Source organism: Acomys russatus, chromosome 7 (genome assembly GCF_903995435.1).
Source record: "Acomys russatus chromosome 7, mAcoRus1.1, whole genome shotgun sequence".
In the NCBI taxonomy this organism is placed as follows: domain Eukaryota; kingdom Metazoa; phylum Chordata; class Mammalia; order Rodentia; family Muridae; genus Acomys; species Acomys russatus.
In genome coordinates, this window is record NC_067143.1 from 51,608,064 (window position 1) to 51,626,114 (window position 18,051).

Genomic DNA, 18,051 nt, shown 5'->3' on the forward strand with positions numbered 1-18,051 from the left:
GCTCTCAACTTCAGGTTCTCACAGTGACTCCGCTGTCTGATAGCTTAGCGCTGAGATATGGGACCTGGGACCTCTTACTTTAGATGTCCTTTTCCTCTTGTATAATAAGGGGCTCTCTCCAGATGTGGACGCCCGTGTGGGAAACCTCAGCAGGCTGAGGCAGGAGCCTGGTCATAAGTTCAAGGTTAGTCTGGCTGACTTAGTGAGTTAGAGAACAGCCTGGCCATAGAATGAGGCCCTGATTTAAACAAAACAAAACAAAACTCCAGGGTTTAGTGGCACATGCGGGTAATCCCAGTGCTTGGGAGGCAGAGGCTAGGAGGATTCAGAAGGAATTCAGGGCCAGCGTCAGTTATATGGTGAGTTCTGGACCAGCTATATGAGATCTCTCTCAGAGGCAGTCTGTGGCTTGCAGGGTAAGCATGCCCTGACCCGGACCTCCTCTCCCTCCCTCACACTTACCGGGTTCGGAGCAGGTCATGGTCATAGTAGCGACAGACGGCTCGCCGCCCACAGCTCAGGGCCCAGTGCACACAGGTGGTGTCAATGGCGCTGCCGTGGATCACAGGGCTAGGCATCCAGGCTAGGGAAGGAGAGACTCAGGGGATAGCAGAGGGTCACCGTTCCCCAGCCTCCCACCCACAGCGCTTGTAAGCCACGAGGGTGCTGGGTCTCTCAGCTCAGGAGTCTTTGGCCTCCAGCCATCTGGTTAGACCCACCTCCTAACACATGGGGGGGGGCCCACTCATGCCTGTGTCTCCCAGGCCTGGCATACAACAGACATCTGGGTGCCTGTCACTACCACCCAGGTCCCTGGGCAAATTTTTTTTACCTAATACTCTGAGGAGCATGAACTGCATTCCCACTGCCAGGGTCTTATCTTCTTTTTTCACTCCCCTATCAAGAAAGACACGGTGTGTGAGGTCAGACTGAGATGCAGCCCCGGTACCATGCAGCAGCAGGCTCTCAAGAGTTGAGTTCCGGGGGCTGGAGAGATGGCTCAGAGGTTAAGAGCACTGGCTGCTCTTCCAGGGGTCCTGAGTTCAATTCCCCAATTCCCAGCAACCACATGGTGGCTCACAACCATCTGTAATAGGATCTGATGTCCTCTTCTTGTGTGCATGAAGACAGTGGACTCATATACATAATAAATACATTTTAAAATTATTTTTTAAAAAAGAGTTGCGTTCCACACTCCATGCCAGTTTCCTCTCAAGGTGAAAGGTCAGTGGTGTTGGGGGAGGCTCAGAGCCTACACCTGTCCCTCCTCAATCTACAGAGCCCAGTTTCCCGCATCCTAAGCCCGCACACCAACTACCCCTAGGCTTCCCTCCCCTAGTCCACACTCCCATTGACTTCTCCACATTGTACACTTGGAGGACCCGCAACTGGGACAGTCATGCACCAGGCCCAGTCTCCCCAGCATTGTAATGCTGTGGCCAGGGATCTCTAGCAGCGACTGGCTTCTTAATTGTGCCCACAGCTGGCACTTAGGGATGCTCCCTGTAACTCCTCCTCCCCTTCCTCCTCTTCTTCCTCCTTCTCCTCCTTTTCTTCTTTCTTTTCTTCTTCTTCTTCTTCTTCTTCTTCTTCTTCTTCTTCTTCTTCTTCTTCTTTTCTCTCTCTCTCTCTCTCTCTCTCTCTCTCTCTCTCTCTCTCTCTCTCTCTCTCAGACAAGGTCTTTCTGAATAGTTCTGGCTGTCTTGGAACTCATTATGTAGACCAGGCCAACCTTGAACTCAGAGATCCGCCTGCCTCTGCCTCCTGAGTGCTGGGATTAAAGGCATGCACCACCACTTTCTGACCCTAATATTCTTTTACAATTTCCTAGAAAGCAGATAGTGAACAGACAACTCCCATCAGAATGAAAACAGAATCACCTTGCTCTCAGGTCTCCTTATCCCAGCCCCTACCCAAGGAGCACTGTAGATGGCAGTTTGCTAGGCTCAGTGGGCACTCCCAGGACAAGAGACAGGCAGGATCTTAGAAACAACATCCTGCAGGTTCTGGGTCCACAGCAGGTCCTTATTACAGAGCCTTGAGGGGTGTGCAGGACCACCCCATAGGGATTCCAGTGGTTTCCTAGACATCTCTCTATGTCTGATTCATTGCAAGAGGTTGAAACCACTTTTTTTTTTTTTTTTTTTTTAAACCACAGGGTTCCCTCCTTCAGGGAGACCAGGTCAGTGCATTAGACCTCCCCAACCCATGGGCAAGGAAGTGCCTAGGTTTCTTGTCTGCAAGATGAGCAAGAAAGCTTCTTGTCTTCAGGCTGTCAGGGGAATGAAGACAGGACATGAAAGAGCTGGTCTGTTGGGGTCTAGGATACTTGAATGGCCTCATCCCTTTAACTCTTCCCTTGAATGTCCCATCCTGGCTGAGAGTAAGGGGTTCTTGACACCCACCCACCTTGCCTGCCCTGCTGTTACCTTAGGATGAGCATGAAGGAAGGTATGTGGGTGATGCTGGCCACCGCTGCCCCCAGGCTGATCAGGAGAATGAAGGGCAACAGCAGATGGCCGCAGGCCGAATCACAGGAGCCTGCGGGCACCATGCCATCCCCTGCCACACAGCTGCAGTTGGTGTAGAAAACCTGGGGTGAAGAGAAGGAGGAGAAGAGCCTTCAGGAGCCTCCCAGGGTAGCAGCTGGCCGAGGGCCTAGGGCCTGGGGAGCTCCCAAGTGTCCGCAGGCAGCAGGGCAGAGCTGGCTGGAGGCCCAGACTCTGACCATCAGTTGATCTGTGTTCCCTTGAGTCAAGCAAGGTGCCTGGAGGCAGACTGGCAGTGCTCCTTCTGGCCCACAGCTGTGAGGCAGAGAGACAACCCTGAGGTCAGCACTGGTGTTGTTTGATGACAGCTGGCCGACCCTCCACCCAGCGATCAACTAAGAAGTGGCCAGGATGCCAGTGTCCTTTAGTACCTGTCAGGAGCAAGTCTACGTCAGCAAGCCAAGGCTTCTTTTTCCTTTCCTATTGGTCAGTGTCTACGCGCGCGTGTGTGTGTGTGTGTGTGTGTGTGTGTGTGTGTGTGTGTGTGTCTGTGTCTGTGTCTGTGTCTACCCATGGAGACTAGAAGAGGATGTCAGATCTCTGTAGTGGAGTTACAAGTGGTTGCAAGCTACTGGCATATGGATGCTGGGAATAGAGCTCAGGTCCCCTGTCAGAGCACTCTTAACCACTGAGCCATCTTTGAAGCACCAGATTGGACCTTGACAGACGGACCACAGCTACTGGAGGCCTCAGCTAGGTGTGCAGGGATTGGTCCCATCTCAAAGGTAGTACTTTTGGCTAAGGCACTATACCTGGAGCCCCCTGGGCCTCTTACTTCTTACTACAGAAACTCCAGATAATTCGCAGTTTTAGAAGGGCTGAGAAACACAAGATGGCAGCTAGGAGTCTTGGAAGGATTTCAGCTCGGTGGCTACTGGGATGGGCTGGATGTGCAAGCAGACTGTGCCATTGTCAGGGTGTATGGGGAAAGAATTTTGAGGTGAAGTTATTTAGGAGATAGAATTAATGAGAGGTGAGCGGTAGGACGACGGAGGGAGGAACACTGGGGCTTGGATCATTGGCTATCCAAGACACCTACCTGTTGCCGTGCAGAGCTGATAGGTATGACCAGTTGTGCTGCCTGAACCCCAAGCCCTCCCCACCCCCCAGCCGCTGCGCCACTTCACACTACTAAAAAGGGGCCTTTGGGCTTCAGTTACATGCCAAGTAACCCACTGGTCTGTAGACACCCTGGAGCTAGGTCATGGAGAAACATGCCAAAGCAGGCAGGGCACTGGCACTGGAGCCCCCATGCTGCTCCTTTGCTTGGGAGGACAGCTGCGATGGACACCAAGGCTGGGCACTTTGCTTTCTAGATTCTTCCGCAGGCTTCCCGCAGAGGCGTCAGTGTCCATGGTGGGAGGCTCTCACAGATGCCTCAGTCTTTCCCAGGGGCTTGATTTCTGCCTTATAAACCTGAGATCCAGTCAGGGTCTACCTTTCCCCATCTTACCCTGTCACCTCTCCGAGTGCACCTCGGGCATAGACCAGTCCATCCTAGAGCCCGGGTACTTATGCAGAACTAAAGAGGTACATGTGGCAAGAGACAATCCCAGGCTGGAAAGGTGTCCCCTGAGTGCTGACCCTCCTCTAAGACCCTTACCTCTGGATCAGGTGAGGCTGGGATGGAGAGGCACTGACCTGGATTCTAGTCCCAGCTCTAGTATGAGACTCTGGGCACTGCCTGGTCCTTTCCCAAGCTTTCATTTCCTATCCGTACAATGGGCAGAATAAAAGTGAGTGCTGAACATCTCCTAGGCATGATGGCTCTTTGCATCCTTGTTCAGTGCAGGGCCCAGGATCTAAGAAGCCCACGCACAGTGCATGTTCTTTAAATCTCTGCATAATGCTGTTGTCCTGCCTGGAAAGCCCTCCCATCACAAGTCCTTGTTTGCCTAGTGGCCCTGGAAGATCTGTCACAGATGCTGCTTCTTTTGGAGCCCTCTGTGGTCCTCCCAGGTGGGCTGTGACCTCTCTGATCTTGTATGTAGTGGTAGGGACCACTTCTGTCCACCTGCGGCCTGGAATCCCAGTGGGGCATTTCCTTGAGCAGACTAGCAACTGGGAGCTCTGGCTCGCTTCCCTAAGCCCTGGGCTGGCAATGGAACATATTGAAAGAATGATGCTCTGAACCTGGCTGAGCAGAGGAACATGACTGACAGAAGGAAGAGGGAGAGAGGAAGAGTGGGAGAGAGTGACAGGCAGCACATGCGAGGAGGGGTAGGGGTCCCCGGAGGTGGAGGCTGAGGCTGCATGGGAGGTTAGCCTTACCTGGCTTTTGCCCAGAGCTTCCTGGACCACACGACCTGTGCAGCCAGCATGGCAGGGCGTGGTGTACTCCACATAGGCACTGGTGTCACAAACAGGGTTAAAGTCATCCGATTGGCAGGAGCAGGGCTCTGCGCAGCCAGGAAACAGGCTTGTTCCTGGCTGGGCACTAGATGGAGAGAAGACACATGTGTTTGGCTGGGCTCTCCTCTCTCGGGTCCCTCTCTGCAGTCCTGGCTCGTACTCTGAGAGGAGTGGCCAGCAATGTCAGCTGCAGCTGTCCCCTGAGGGAGAAACAGTGCCGTTCAAGGGACTTTCTAATTGGGGGGGGGGGGGGGGGTAGACTGAAGAGTCTGGGCCAGAGGCTGTGGAGAGCCTTCGTGGCCTGGATTCTACATGTCTGGGAACTTCTGCAAATATCCCTTTATGTGGATAGAACACACAGAAATTCCTTCCAAAGTGAGCGTCAGATGAAAGGACCATTCTCTCTACGAGCTGAATGGCTTGCCTTGTCTCAGCAAAGCACAGCTGTGATGGGCCCTGGTGAGGAGACCAACCAGCTGTGGGACCTTCAGCCTGTGCCTTCCTCCCTATGAGTCCTTAATTGTTCTGTTATCCAGGCGGGGCTCCCTTCTCACTGTCATCCTCCTGAGGTCTCACGACCTCTGTGTTCTTTCTCTCGTCCTGCTTGCTGTGCCAACTGCCCCACCAGAGGATCGGCTCCAAGATGCCAGGGAAGCTCTTGCCTTAGCTGGAGAACTGAGGGTGGACAGAAGCAGAGACTAAAGAGAGGCTGACCCAGAAGAGTGATTGTCCTGGGGTGGGGACAAGAGGATGGCTTGGGGACATAGGCTGTGATCAGGCTTCATGCAAGGAGGAAACATAGCTCCTTTGCCAGGTGACGCTGCATCATCAGTAAAGTGGGGGTAACAACGGAACCCATTATAGAGATCTTGTTGAGACTCAGTGGAACACTGAAGGAAACTTGACTGGTCCCAGAAGGCTTCAGTGAACCAGAACCCGGAACTCATCAACATCCTTGGTAAGAATATGAGTGAGAACAGGCGTGGTGGCGTACACCTATAATCCCAGCACTTGGAGTCAAAGGCAGGCAGATTGCTGTAAATTTGAGGCCAGCCTGGTCTACAAAGTGAGTCCAGGACCGCCAAGGCTACACAGAGAAACCCTGTCTCAAAAAAAAAAAAAAAAAAAAAAAAAAAAAAAAAAAAGAATATGAGTGAGGCGGTGTCAAGGCTGGGGGAGAAGGGGAGAAAGGAGACAGGATGTCTGAGACTAACTGAGTTAATTGAGGGGAATTTCTCTATTCCTGTACAACCAGTGTCAAGGACAACCGGCCAGAGCCAGTGTCTCTTACACATCCAGCAGGCTCAAGGCTTCCCTCGTATATTCCATTAAGTCCCCATGAGATCTTGGTAATGGTTTCTATCATTGTTGTATTGTTTTCCCCACTGACTCTTAAAGGATGATGGTAAAATAGCCATTGCCTTTTAATTGAAACATTATTGGGAAGAATCGTCCTTGCTTGGACTTAGGGCTTTCTGGGGGCCCCTAGGGCATGTCCTACACATGGAAGGCCCTACTCCAAACAGCCTGGATGCTTGGGAAAAGGAGAGAGAAAGGAGAAAGAAGTGATGAGGGTGGGACCCAAGGTGCCTTGGCCCTGAGCAGAGTCCTCTGGCAGTCACTTGTAGGAATCCAGGTGAGGAGGGAACCTGGCACTTGAGTGAGGGAGGCTGTGCCAAGGAGGAGGAAGCTGGGAAATTCTAGCTGGGTGCCGGGCCAAACAAAGCTTAGGACATCTTCCTGGGAAAATGAGGTCATTGTAGCAAGAGGCAGGGTTTCTCAATCTCTTCTGCCTCCTTGAGGAGGACTGCTCAGCTCTCTGCTCCGCTCCCTTTTCTCCAAGGCATGGAGCTTGCCCCTTCTTGGGCAGACCTAATCTCAGCTGGGAGCAAAAGCCTCCCTCAGGCTACCCTGAGTCCTGCCTCCTATGCATGGCCTCCATGCCACTTGTGCTGGCCCACAGGTCTCAGCCTCCCAGGAAACACCATCTCACAAGTGGCTGCCCTGTTGGGGGATGGTCTGATGTATTTTGATGCTAATTACTGCTTGCTGTCTCTGACCCACCTTTTGCTTAATAAAAAGCCATCTCATCTGGGCAGGGCAAAGGAGATAGGTGGGGCTAGGAGAGAGAGAAGAATCCTAGGAAGAAAAGAGAGACCACCATGAGGAGAAAGGAGAGAGACCCTGAAGGGAGAGAGGAAGGCTGCCATGGGTTAGATGGAGGAGAAGCACATGACCAGCGTGGATGGAGAATCCGGCCCAGATGAAGAACATTAGCAAGTATTTAGGATTATGGATGGGAGGTAACTTGATATAAATTATTAGAAGCAGATGGCATGGGATTGAGGCAGGGATCCCATGTCTGCCCCACTAAGGGAGGTAATTTAAGGATTGATTATCTGCCCTGCCCCAGGATAACTAAGGCTATTTTAAAATGTCACAAGTGTTTGTGTCTTGATTGATTGCTAGCTGGGCCTACAGATAATATAGATAATACACATAATTTTAAAACAATACTGCCCTTTGACTCAACCTCTGGCCCTTCCCAGAGGTCCCATTGATGTTCCATCCACATCTCTTCTATGGCATTCGATGCCTTCTAGTGACCACTGCTTGCTTGTACCTGAGCCTAAGGAGGGACTTGCATAAAACTTTGCAGGCACTGCAGGGTCAGGGAGGGGAGACAGTGCTCTGGGGGAGGTGAGAAAGGTAGGTGGCTCACCAACGTGCCGTCACTAGGCACCTTCTCATGCGTGTGTCTACTCACCCCAGGTCCCGGGTGATGCCTACAACATGATGGGTAGAGCAGCCAATGAAGAAAAGTGGCAAGCTGAGCAGCAGACACAGCAGTGACCCCAGCAGGCAGAGGGCGCTGCACTGCACGGGGCTCAGGTGGAGCCGCTTGACCAGGACACTTCCCACCACGATGCCCACAATGGCCATGGGGATGCTGACGCAGCCGAGAAGCAGGTTGGCAAAGGAGGCTGTGATGGAAAACTGGCGTTCCAGGAACTTAGGCAGGAAGGTGGCCATCCCTGCCACCATGGATGAGGTGCACACCTGGGATAGGACTACCAGCAAGAAGATGGGGTGACGCAGTGTCCTCAGCAGCACGCTAGGGAAGACTGTCGGGATAAGTGGGAAGGAAGTCAGTGTGGGCAGCTAGCCACGCCATTCATGCCTGTCCACCCTGCCCCTTCTGTTCCCTTCTAGCTCTTTCATTCCATTCTATTTAATTCTAGAGCAGCCTATGCTATCCCGTTACGTTTGACTCCTTTCTGTCCAGCCCCAGTTTTGAAATTCTCTTCATGCCTTTTAGTTCACTGAGTTACATGGGAGTTTATTTAACGTGTTTATTTCTGTTCAGCTCTGTTGGAGTTGATACAGTTCTATTTCATACCATCTCATTTGAGTCTATTTCATTCACTCTACCTCATTTCAGATTTTCCCATTTCTATTGAATTATTCTCCCTTTCCTGTCTCCCACTGAACCCTTTCCATCCTGTACTACTCTTTCCTTGCCAACTTGGGCTTGAATCCTCCCTTCTTTGTCCTTAGCTCAGGTGCCCACTGCTGCCCCATGCCTCACAGATTGCACATCTATTCATTTAACTGGGGTTTTTTGGTTTTTTGGTTTTTTTTTTTGGCCACCTTACCCCACCCCCATCTTATTTCAGAGTAGTAATTTTTATGGTATCAGTTGCTTTTTACCTCTAGAGCCCAGGGCACACTATTCATTTTGTCAATACTGTTTAATGAATGAGGACCAGCTCAAATGTCCAAGGGCCTGGTGCAGAAGAACCCTCAGGTCTCCAGAGAAAGTGATCCCTGGGTAGCCTTGGGCAGGAGGGTTCCTGGCTATTGGACAGAGCTAGGACCTAGAGACCGAAGGGGACTTGAAGAGGAATGCCCAGTAGGGGTGTGACCAGGACCCCAGGCTGGAGACAGGCAATGGTCCTGGTTGTTCTGGCACTGGGGACTTCCACAGGCCCTGGGTAACCCCTGAATCCTGTCCCAGTGCCTCCTTCAGGCTATCCTCCCTGAAAGTGCTAAGCCTCGGAGCTCAGAATAGTAAGTCCCGTCCCTCCTGCGTTCAGTGTCCTGGAGAGTAGAGGTGCCCAGGGATGCCAGAGGACACTTTCTGTACTGACATATGGAGCTCTCCACTGTTAGACAGATGGTATGAGGGTAGGGGGAAGTGGAGAGAAACCAGGGTGTGCTGGTGAGGAGAGATAGCCATGGAGGTCAGGCGAGAGGGCCTTCTATTCCTGTCAGACCAAAGCTTGTGTCCCTGTGTTACAGAAGACACGTCCTGTCTGCTTTCAGAGGGTTGTTGTCATTGTCAGCAGACTAGCTTGGTCCCTATCCTCATGGGATGGGCCTGTTTCTTTTGGAGCCAGAAAATAAAGTCAGCCCTGGAAGGGCGAATAGGGGCTACAGCTGTGGAATGCCTCCTCCAAGTCCCCAGTCCCTTGCCTCCAAATTGTCTATTCAGCTGGCATTTGGACCAGGCTAGGTGATCCTAGACCTCACTCCAGGCAGCTGCTGCAGCCCTTTCCCTCTCTCCATCCCTCTTTCTCTCTCTCCTCCTGATCTCCGTTCCTCCTTTTCTCCTCCTCTCTCTTTCCACTCGTTGCCCAGGGCATCTGAAGTTCCATATGAGCTAAGAGATTTTTGTATCACTTGGCCTTCATTGCAAAGTGGGGCCCAGAGAGATTGAAAGACTGAGAGATTGAGAGATTGAGAGAGATAGATAGATAGATAGAGAGAGAGAGAGAGAGAGAGAGAGAGAGAGAGAGAGAGAGAGAGAGAGAGAGATTGAGACTGATTCAGGTTTGTCCAGAGAGGACAGGGCAAGGCCAGGCTCTCTTCACTTCTACCATAGAACCACTCTCTCTCCTGCCCCTCCCACTTCTGTTCCTGTCTTTTTCTGGCAAAGGGCTCCCTCTTTATGCTGCTCATTCTGCTGTCCTCATCATGGCAGTGGACTATAAGCCCAGCCGCCACCCCTCCCCAGCAGCTACAGCCTTCTCCACAAGGGATGGAAAATTCCTGGAGGGCAGGACCAGGCCTTAGCTACCTGCAGGGGAATTCCCGGGCCTGCCTCCTGCTCAGGGGTTCATCCTCCTTTTAAGCCAGGGCTTCCCTCACTCAGCACAAGGTCTCCCCAGCAGACACTGCAGGACCTTCCTCAACTCAGCTTCTTGCCCAGCTCAGAGGCCAGGCACTAGCCTTTTAAAACAGACAGATGTGCCCTCAGTTTAGTGCTGTTTCAGCCCTCAAGTCACAGGCCTCTTCCTAACTCCTGGACCATGTTGCTCCCATCAGACAAGGACCTCCTCAGTCAGGGGTTGCTTCCCCAAGAGTTACTTCTCCTTCTGCGTCTCTCATGATTGCAGGTGGTCAAAGCCAGGTCCATGTAGAGCTTTGCTGTCCAGAGGCCAAGTTAGCTAACCAGCCACAAGGCCTATGCACAGCCCACTCTCCAGCTCCTCTAGGCTCCTCTAGAAACCGAATGGTCCAGAGATGAGCTGCCTTGGACCACCAGCTCTAGGATTTAATTTGTGTAACCAGCCCCAGCTGCTCTCCAGGCAGGAGGCAGAGCAGTGATTAATACGTTCCTCTAAGCCATGGGGGTGACTTGAGGCACGCTACTGTCTCTAGGCCCCCATGGAATTCAGATATTCTCTTCTCCTGGGAATGCTGGAAAATTGGAAGGCTAGACTATAGATACCCCCAACAAATCTTAGAAAACTGGGAAAGAATTGGATCCAATTCTTTCCTGCTACAAAATATCTTTGGTGAAGGCAAAGGACCCCTTCGGATAATGACATCCTAAACCACAGCAGGTCTAGTTACTGTTCAAGCATGAATAAGAACAAAACAGTAGGTGTGACCATAGGAAAACTATACCTTACATAGGCAGTTTTTAAAAATTGTAGACAGTGTTGTCTGTCCACACCTCATCTACTTGACAGTCACACTAATGCTTAAGAAAGGCAAAGGAAGTATTATCAGCCCAATTTTTATATGAGGAAACTCAGGTTAGAGTCAGTGTACAAGACTGTACACTGACCAGAGTCTGGCAGGCCTTACATCAAGGCCTTTTGACTTGTCTGCCTGGCACACAGCAGGTACTCAATCAGTGTCCACATGATTGAGTTCTTTATAAAATGCTGCCTGATCCTACTGTGGGCTCCGGGAACTGACTGATTGATTTCCTAGTGTCAGGATTAGGGTAGCATGAAATTTCTGTCAGTGAATCTATTTCCTACTGTATGGAGAAATTGTCCTGGGAAACTAAGTCCACAGAGAAGCAAGGACCAAGAACCAACCCAACCCAACCCAACCCAACCCAACCCAACCCAACCAACCAACAACCCAACACCCTCTCAAATCCCCCACAAAACAGCAACAACATCAACAAACCCCCACCAGGTCTCTGGCTTTCTAACCATGCCACAGCTGGGAGAGTTAATGAGAATTTACTCAAGGCTTCCTGCTGCCAGGCTTAGAGGAAAGTGGACGAAGGACACAAGCATTGACCTTCAGCAGCTCATTACTTATGGCTGGGGATGAGCAAAGACAAGGCAGAGCTGAGCTAGATGCTCCAAGGATGCTGAGAGCCTGGAGGCATGTAGGCTTGTCCCTGGTGGGAGCCAGGCATATTTAGAGGACAGAAGGGTTCTTGAACGTGACCTAGAGGGACAAGAAAGATTGTGATGGACATTAGAACCCCTGCAGAGAGGGGTTGATGACCAAACTTTCCAGAAGTGTCTGGACTCATGAGAGGCTGACTGTGGAAGCAGACTAATTAATAAGGAAAGACTTTAAGGGGGATGGGGGGACCATGTTCTGTATAATCTCAAAGGCACCTCTAGTTTCCTCCTTCCACTTCCATCTGGGCTCACTTACCTTTGATAAACTGGACCACAGTCAAGTCCTGGGCAATCTGGGCCAATCCAGCCTCTTTCTTTAGAGGCTCCTGTTGAGAGGAGTGTTCCTCGCCCTAGGAAGACATACGGCCAGGCCAGTCAGCTGGATGCAAGAGATCCTGTTCAGACATGGCAGTAGGATAGGCAGGGCTGGGGGAACTCTGGGATAGGGAGGGGCCAGGAGCTCTGGAGCCTCATCAGGAGCATAGAATACAGGCATTCCATTGGTTCTTGGCCCTCTAGGTACTCAACAAGAGGATTTGAAAGACTGAATGAAACTCTTGTGGTTAAACTGTAACATGTTGCCATTAACATGCTAAATGAAACAGGATGCTGGTGACAGTCATCACTATAGCCACAGTTATAGTCAGGCCTACTATTCCTATTCATTTCAGCACTATCTTCACAACCAGTTAGACGACCGACTTATTCACGATGATACTGTCATAATGTGATTGTCACTGCCTCTGTCCTAGCCACAGGATGTCTGTCATGATCATGATTACCTCTACCTTCAGAATCACAGCCAATATTGTGATTATAATATCATCGTCTTTAATAATCTTCATCAGTGTCAATCAATGCCACCAACCTCATCTTGATCACCAAATGACTAATGTCATCAAAAGGAACATCATCAACTCACAATCTTCACCAATAACATTGCCATTGCTGACCACTGCAGTCTCCAATAGTACTTTCATTGCAGACATCATTATCAATGCCGTTGACATCATGTGATGACTAATCTTGGTTATGAACTCGACACACCTGGAAACCTCAACTGAAGCAATGTCTCCATCTGACTGGCCTATGGGAATGTCTGTGGGTCATCTTCTTGATTGCCAATTGATGTAGGAGGGACCAGCCCACTGTGGGCAGAACTACCCCTGGGCAAGTGGGCCTGTAAGAAAGTAGCTGAACATGAGCCTGGAAGCAAGCCCTATGAACAGCATTCTTCCACGATATCACTCTAAGAAGTACACCTGTTGGAACTGCTCTCTTTGAGTTTCTGCTCTGACTTCCCTCAAGGATGGACTGTAACCCTTTCCTTTCCAAGTTGCTTTTGTTTGAGGTGTTTATCACAGCAACAGGAAAGTGAATTGGAACATATGACCAAGGTCATCTGTCCCACCACCACTAGCACCCATCATCAATGTCACCATGACATTAAGCAACGCCTTTGCTACTCTTATTATCCAACGTGATAAACACCCTATGGTGCCTGCAGGTTTGATGTCATTATATTTTTCTAGGTAGGCTGAGGCCAGAGTCAGCAGTCAGCAACTTCGAGGGAAAAGATTTTCGCCCAGTGTAAGGCAAAGCCAATTCTCTGGAACTAAGTTTGTGGGCCGAGAGAGTAGGCTTCTCAGTGGTTGAGACTGATGGCACTTTCTCAACTCACTTATCTTTTCTTTTTGTGACAGGGTCATACCTTGTAACTCTGACTGGCTTGGGACTCACTTTGTATACCAGGATGACTTCAAAATGTGGCAAGATCGTAGGCATTAACCACCGTGCTCCGGCTTCCTATCTCATTTTTCAAGAGACTCTAATGCCTGCTTTTCCCATTTCAGGGCCCATGGCCTTCTTATCACAGAACCCTTGTCCAATCTCCCCTTGTCTTGCTCCCTGCACTGGCTGCCAAAACCTGACCTGTCCCAGCAGGCAATTCATTCAAATATTAATCCAGTCACGGCACCTTGGGCTCTTTGCCTTTCCGTCATCTTACGTTTTAGCTGGGCACAGCTTTGGGTTTCCTGGCCTGGCTTTGGCGGAGAGAGGTGGTGGCAGGGCAGAAAGCTCTAATGGGTTTTGCCATTCTCTCAGTGATGAGGAACAGAAGCAGGACAGCGACAGGAAATGAGTATGAGGTGGGCAACAAGCAGCCTTTAGCTTCTGTTAGTAGCAGGGAGCCCTGTACCTCAGAGACCTGGCACAGAGAGGCAGTCTTTGCAAACTGCTGGCCAGGCCAGGATGCCTCTGTTCCCAGCATGCTAAGGGGAACCATATGGGCCAGAGCACTGCCTTAAGTGACCAGGATCGGCTGATACTTTGCTTTGTAGGTAGAGCTGGGGTCTCTGTGGTGCGTGGGGACAGTATATCACAAGATTTGCTTTACCTTGGTGGAGGATCCCTGAGAAAGAATAAGTTGACTTTCAGAATTATCTGGGAGACTGAGGATTCAGAATAGAAATTAAATAGATTTTTATAGAAATGAAATAAATATGTTTTCCAAACACTTCAGTCTGAGTCAAACCTTGCTCTGGGTCTGTCTTGTTCATGGCTATAGAGGGTTCTGCATAAGCCGTAAGCAGGCATCGTGTTTATCTCGTTCTCTGCTTGAACTGTGGTACTCACTCACTACAGGGACCTGAAGCAAAATCATATCTGATCAATCTCCACTGAACGAAGAACTGGAGATGGCGCTAACCAGCTGCTGCGGCCAATGCCGGGCTCTCGGAAGGGAAGTAAGAAAAGCAAGAGAAAACCAAGAAGCACCAAGTATTGTCACACTTGGAGGCAGCCCTCAGACTAGGATGGTCCAGAGTCCTGCATTGATTGACAGAGCTCCCCAGGGCCTAGCAGAACTGAGGGAGATGCCAGGAGATGCTGGGCCTTGGATGTGTGGGCTCAAGGCTGCACATGTCTGAGCTTGTTCTATCCTTGGGACCTACAAAGAGCAGGGGATGAGGAGTCCTCAGCCTCTTCCCGTGAGAGCAAACTTGCTCTGAGAATGGGCATCGCACAGCTAGAAAGTGATACAACTAAGACCCAAGGATTTCTGTTGGGTTGCATACAGCTATCCTGGCTTAGAGTGGCTTCTGGCTGCAGGTTGGACATGCCTGCTGTAGCCACATTAGCTAATGCAGCATCCACTAATCCCATGCAGTGACTAAGCACTTGATATAGCCAATAAAATATATATTTATTTTCAAGATATAGGAATAAATTTTTTATATTATTATATGCCCAAATTAGAATATTTTAGGCTTAGTAGAATGTATATATGCTTTTGTTTTTGAGACAGGTCTCATGTGGTCCAGGCTGACTGAAGGTGACCCTAAACTCCTTTTAAAGTTTTAAAAATATATTTTATTAGTTTATTCATATTACATCTCAATTATTATCCCATCCCTTGTATCTCCCATTTCTCCCTCCCATTTTCCCCTTACTCCCCTCCCCTATGACTGTGACTGACGGGGACCTCCTCCCCTGTATATGCTCATAGGGTATCAAGTCTCTTCTTGGTAGCCTGCTATCCTTCCTCTGAGTGCCACCAGGCCTCCCCATCCAGGGGATATGGTCAACTATGGGGCACCAGAGTTCGTGTGAAAGTCAGACCCCACTCTCCACTCAACTGTGGAGAATGTCCTGTCCATTGGCTAGATCCGAGTAGGGGTTCAAAGTTTACTGCACATATTGTGGTTGGTTGGTGCCATAGTTTGAGCAGGACCCCTGGGCCCAGATCTGTCCATCATAATGTTCTTCTTGTAGGTTTCTGAAACAGAATCTCACTGTATAGCTCAGGCTGGCCTGGAGCTTACCATGCCTTAAACTCATGGTTATCCTTCTGCCTTAGATGCTAGAGTTCTGGGATTATAGGCGTGAGTTATCACATACAGCTGACTTCAAACTCCTAATCCTCCTGCATCACAAGTGCTGGCTTTTCGAGCCTGTGACATTATGCCCAGTCTAAATTTTATTATTAAAATAAATTTAATTGACTTTTAATTGTAGCTACTAGAGACTTTAGCCTCCCCCCCCCCATCACACACACACACACACACACACACACACAAAAAAAAAACACTCTCTTGATAACCTCTTTGGACATGCTGTCATAGACCAAGGACCAAGGTACTTTTTTTTTCTTGGCCAGGGTAAGGACCTGGATAGCTGAGGAAAAGATGCCAGGAGTACAAGAAGAAGATGGTATAGACTGTCAACTTCCCCACCTTTCTCACCAGGGAGGGGCAGCCTCAGCCTTGAGAGCAAGGAGAATCTTGTGAGTTTCGTGCCACGGTCACAGTGTTACCTCCTCCTTGCATCTACATCCCTGTGAGGTTCAATGCACTGTCACATCTGCCCTGTCATTTCAGTCTAGGCACTGTCTGTCTGCACTCAATTGGTGGAGAACAACACAGTGGGAAATGTCACCGAGGAGACGTGGTAGAGCAGGACATCAAACTCAGGTTCTCTGGTACCCCTGGCACAGGCTGCGAAAAAGGACATGGGGTTTGGAGACAGAAGAAGGGAGAGGCAGATCTGCCTGGGTGGTGATGGGGAGGCGTTAGAAGATGTGTTCAGGGAAGAGCATGGCTGGGAAGGAGAGATGATGGAGCAGGGTACAGCATGACCTGAGGCATGGAAGTGGACAGAGCCTGCGTCAGAACAGACTGGGTACCACTGCAACCTGAATAAAGCCAGTGCTTCCCAAGGAAGCACCAGGAAAAGTGGTGGGCTGTGTGGCCAGACCATGGTGGCTGTGTGGCCAGACCATGGTGGGCTGTGTGGCCAGATGAAGGGATGGGGACTTTACTCCAGAGGTGTCAAGAGCCCCCACCACCCCAATTTTTTTTCTACCTTTCCACCTCCATCTGTTTTGAGGACTGCTGACTAATAGCGGGTTCCTCAGACAGGAAGCACTGTGCTGCCCAAAGCAGGCGTCGGGGGTGACCCATCTGGCCTGCGGTTTGCCCAGGTCAGCAAGCCTGGTAGAACTTCCTCTCTTATGGCTCGGTGCTGACAGCTGCAAGTCCACAGGACATGCATGCTGTGAAATAGGACTTGATGTGGGCCTCTAGCCATCCTGAAGCTATCTTTGGGGACAGCTAAGGTCCTATAAGGCTTCCTCCGGGGGCTAGGTCCCAGTGCTGTGGAGCCAGGGATGGGCCGACAGCTCATCATGAGCTCCTTGTCACTCTCAGTGCCCACCTGTGTCATCATAGAGCGTAGTCACATGCACAGCTATCTGCGAGCTGGTGGCCATCTAAGGGGTGGGGCAGAGAATTGGAGCAGAGGGCCAAGGCATCTTAGACTTCAGCTTCTTCTAGTGCGGGTCCTGCAGCAGACCATTTAGTCAAGTAAGTGGCTCACTTGTCCTCCTCCAGCTGATCTGTCCACTCAGGTGTTGACAAGCCACTCTCTCACTCCATGGACCCTTTGCTCCGATTTATGTTTCTGCCATTTTTTCATTCATTGATCAGTTCAGAAAGTGCACCGGAATGGCTTTTTCCGGGAACCGAACCTCGGTGGCATTTATCAGCCGTGTGACCACGCTAATCTCTCTCTCTGTGGCTCAAGTCTTTGAAGGGTAAACAGAACATTGGAGCTGTGTCTGCAATAGGGATTAGGTGAGATATTGTACACACACACAGGGCCCGGCAGAGTGACATGAAGAACATAATACACGCTAACCTAATTCCTACCATTGTACTTAGCACCAGACCTGGCTTCCATGGGAGCCTCCTCAAACTCTCTCCAGGATACAACGGAAGGGAGATTATTGAAACACAAATAAAAAACACAGTGGTCCATTGCCTCACTCCAGTCAGAGCGGCAGGTAAAAAGAAGACAAAAGGTGAGGGCTGGCGAGGCGCTGTAGATGAGGGTACCTTGCAAACCACTGGTGGGAATATGGATTTGTGGAGCCATCAAGCCAAAAAGTATGGAGGTGCCTCACAAAGACTAAAGCTGGGGGCGCAGCTCAGCCAGTACTGTGCTTGCAGAGCACTCCTGAAGTCCTGGGTTCAAGCCCCACTCCCGCATAAGATGGACGCCTGTGTTCCCAGCACACAGCTGGGGGCGGGGTAGGAGACTCAGGAGTTCACGGTCCTCTTTGGCTATATAATGAGCCTGGAATACAGAGTCTTGTCTCAAAAAGAAAAAGCTCAAGGTGAAAATGGGGTTGGGGGATCTAGCCGAGTGGTACAGGGCTTGCCTAGCATGTGCAGACAGTCCTAGCTCTAATTCCTAGAATCTCAAAGGTCAGTAGGCAGACGGATCAGCGATGTCTAGTGTTAGAGAAAGCTGCGTGCCCATGTTCACTGCAGCACCATTCACAATTACCTAGATGCCCAGTCAACCTGAGTGTCTCACAACAGTCACTAGCAGAGGAATGGATGAAGACCATGTGAGCACTATTTTTTTTTTCCTTAATTTTTTCTTATTTCATGTGCATTGGTGTTTTGCCTTTATGTACATCTGTGTGA

General features: G+C 50.3%; 2 protein-coding genes across 4 annotated transcripts in view; both read right to left on the bottom strand.

The window, feature by feature from the left end:
• Positions 1-18,051, bottom strand: part of Serpinh1 (serpin family H member 1) — a 671,742-nt gene that overhangs the window by 297,664 nt on the left and 356,027 nt on the right. The window contains exon 1 of one of the 3 annotated variants that reach the window (XM_051149013.1): positions 1,663-1,670. The exons of the other annotated variants lie outside the window; for them this stretch is intronic. The gene's annotated coding sequence lies outside the window, so the exon portion shown is untranslated. Of the gene's footprint in view, positions 1-1,662; positions 1,671-18,051 lie in introns of those variants that run through there. 3 annotated transcript variants of the gene reach the window in all.
• Slco2b1 (solute carrier organic anion transporter family member 2B1) overlaps positions 1-18,051 on the bottom strand; it is a 46,895-nt gene that overhangs the window by 665 nt on the left and 28,179 nt on the right. The window contains 6 exon segments of the mRNA XM_051149033.1: positions 463-583; positions 833-897; positions 2,430-2,593; positions 4,821-4,986; positions 7,669-8,026; positions 11,817-11,910. Of these exon segments, the coding sequence (XP_051004990.1) occupies positions 463-583; positions 833-897; positions 2,430-2,593; positions 4,821-4,986; positions 7,669-8,026; positions 11,817-11,910 (968 nt within the window).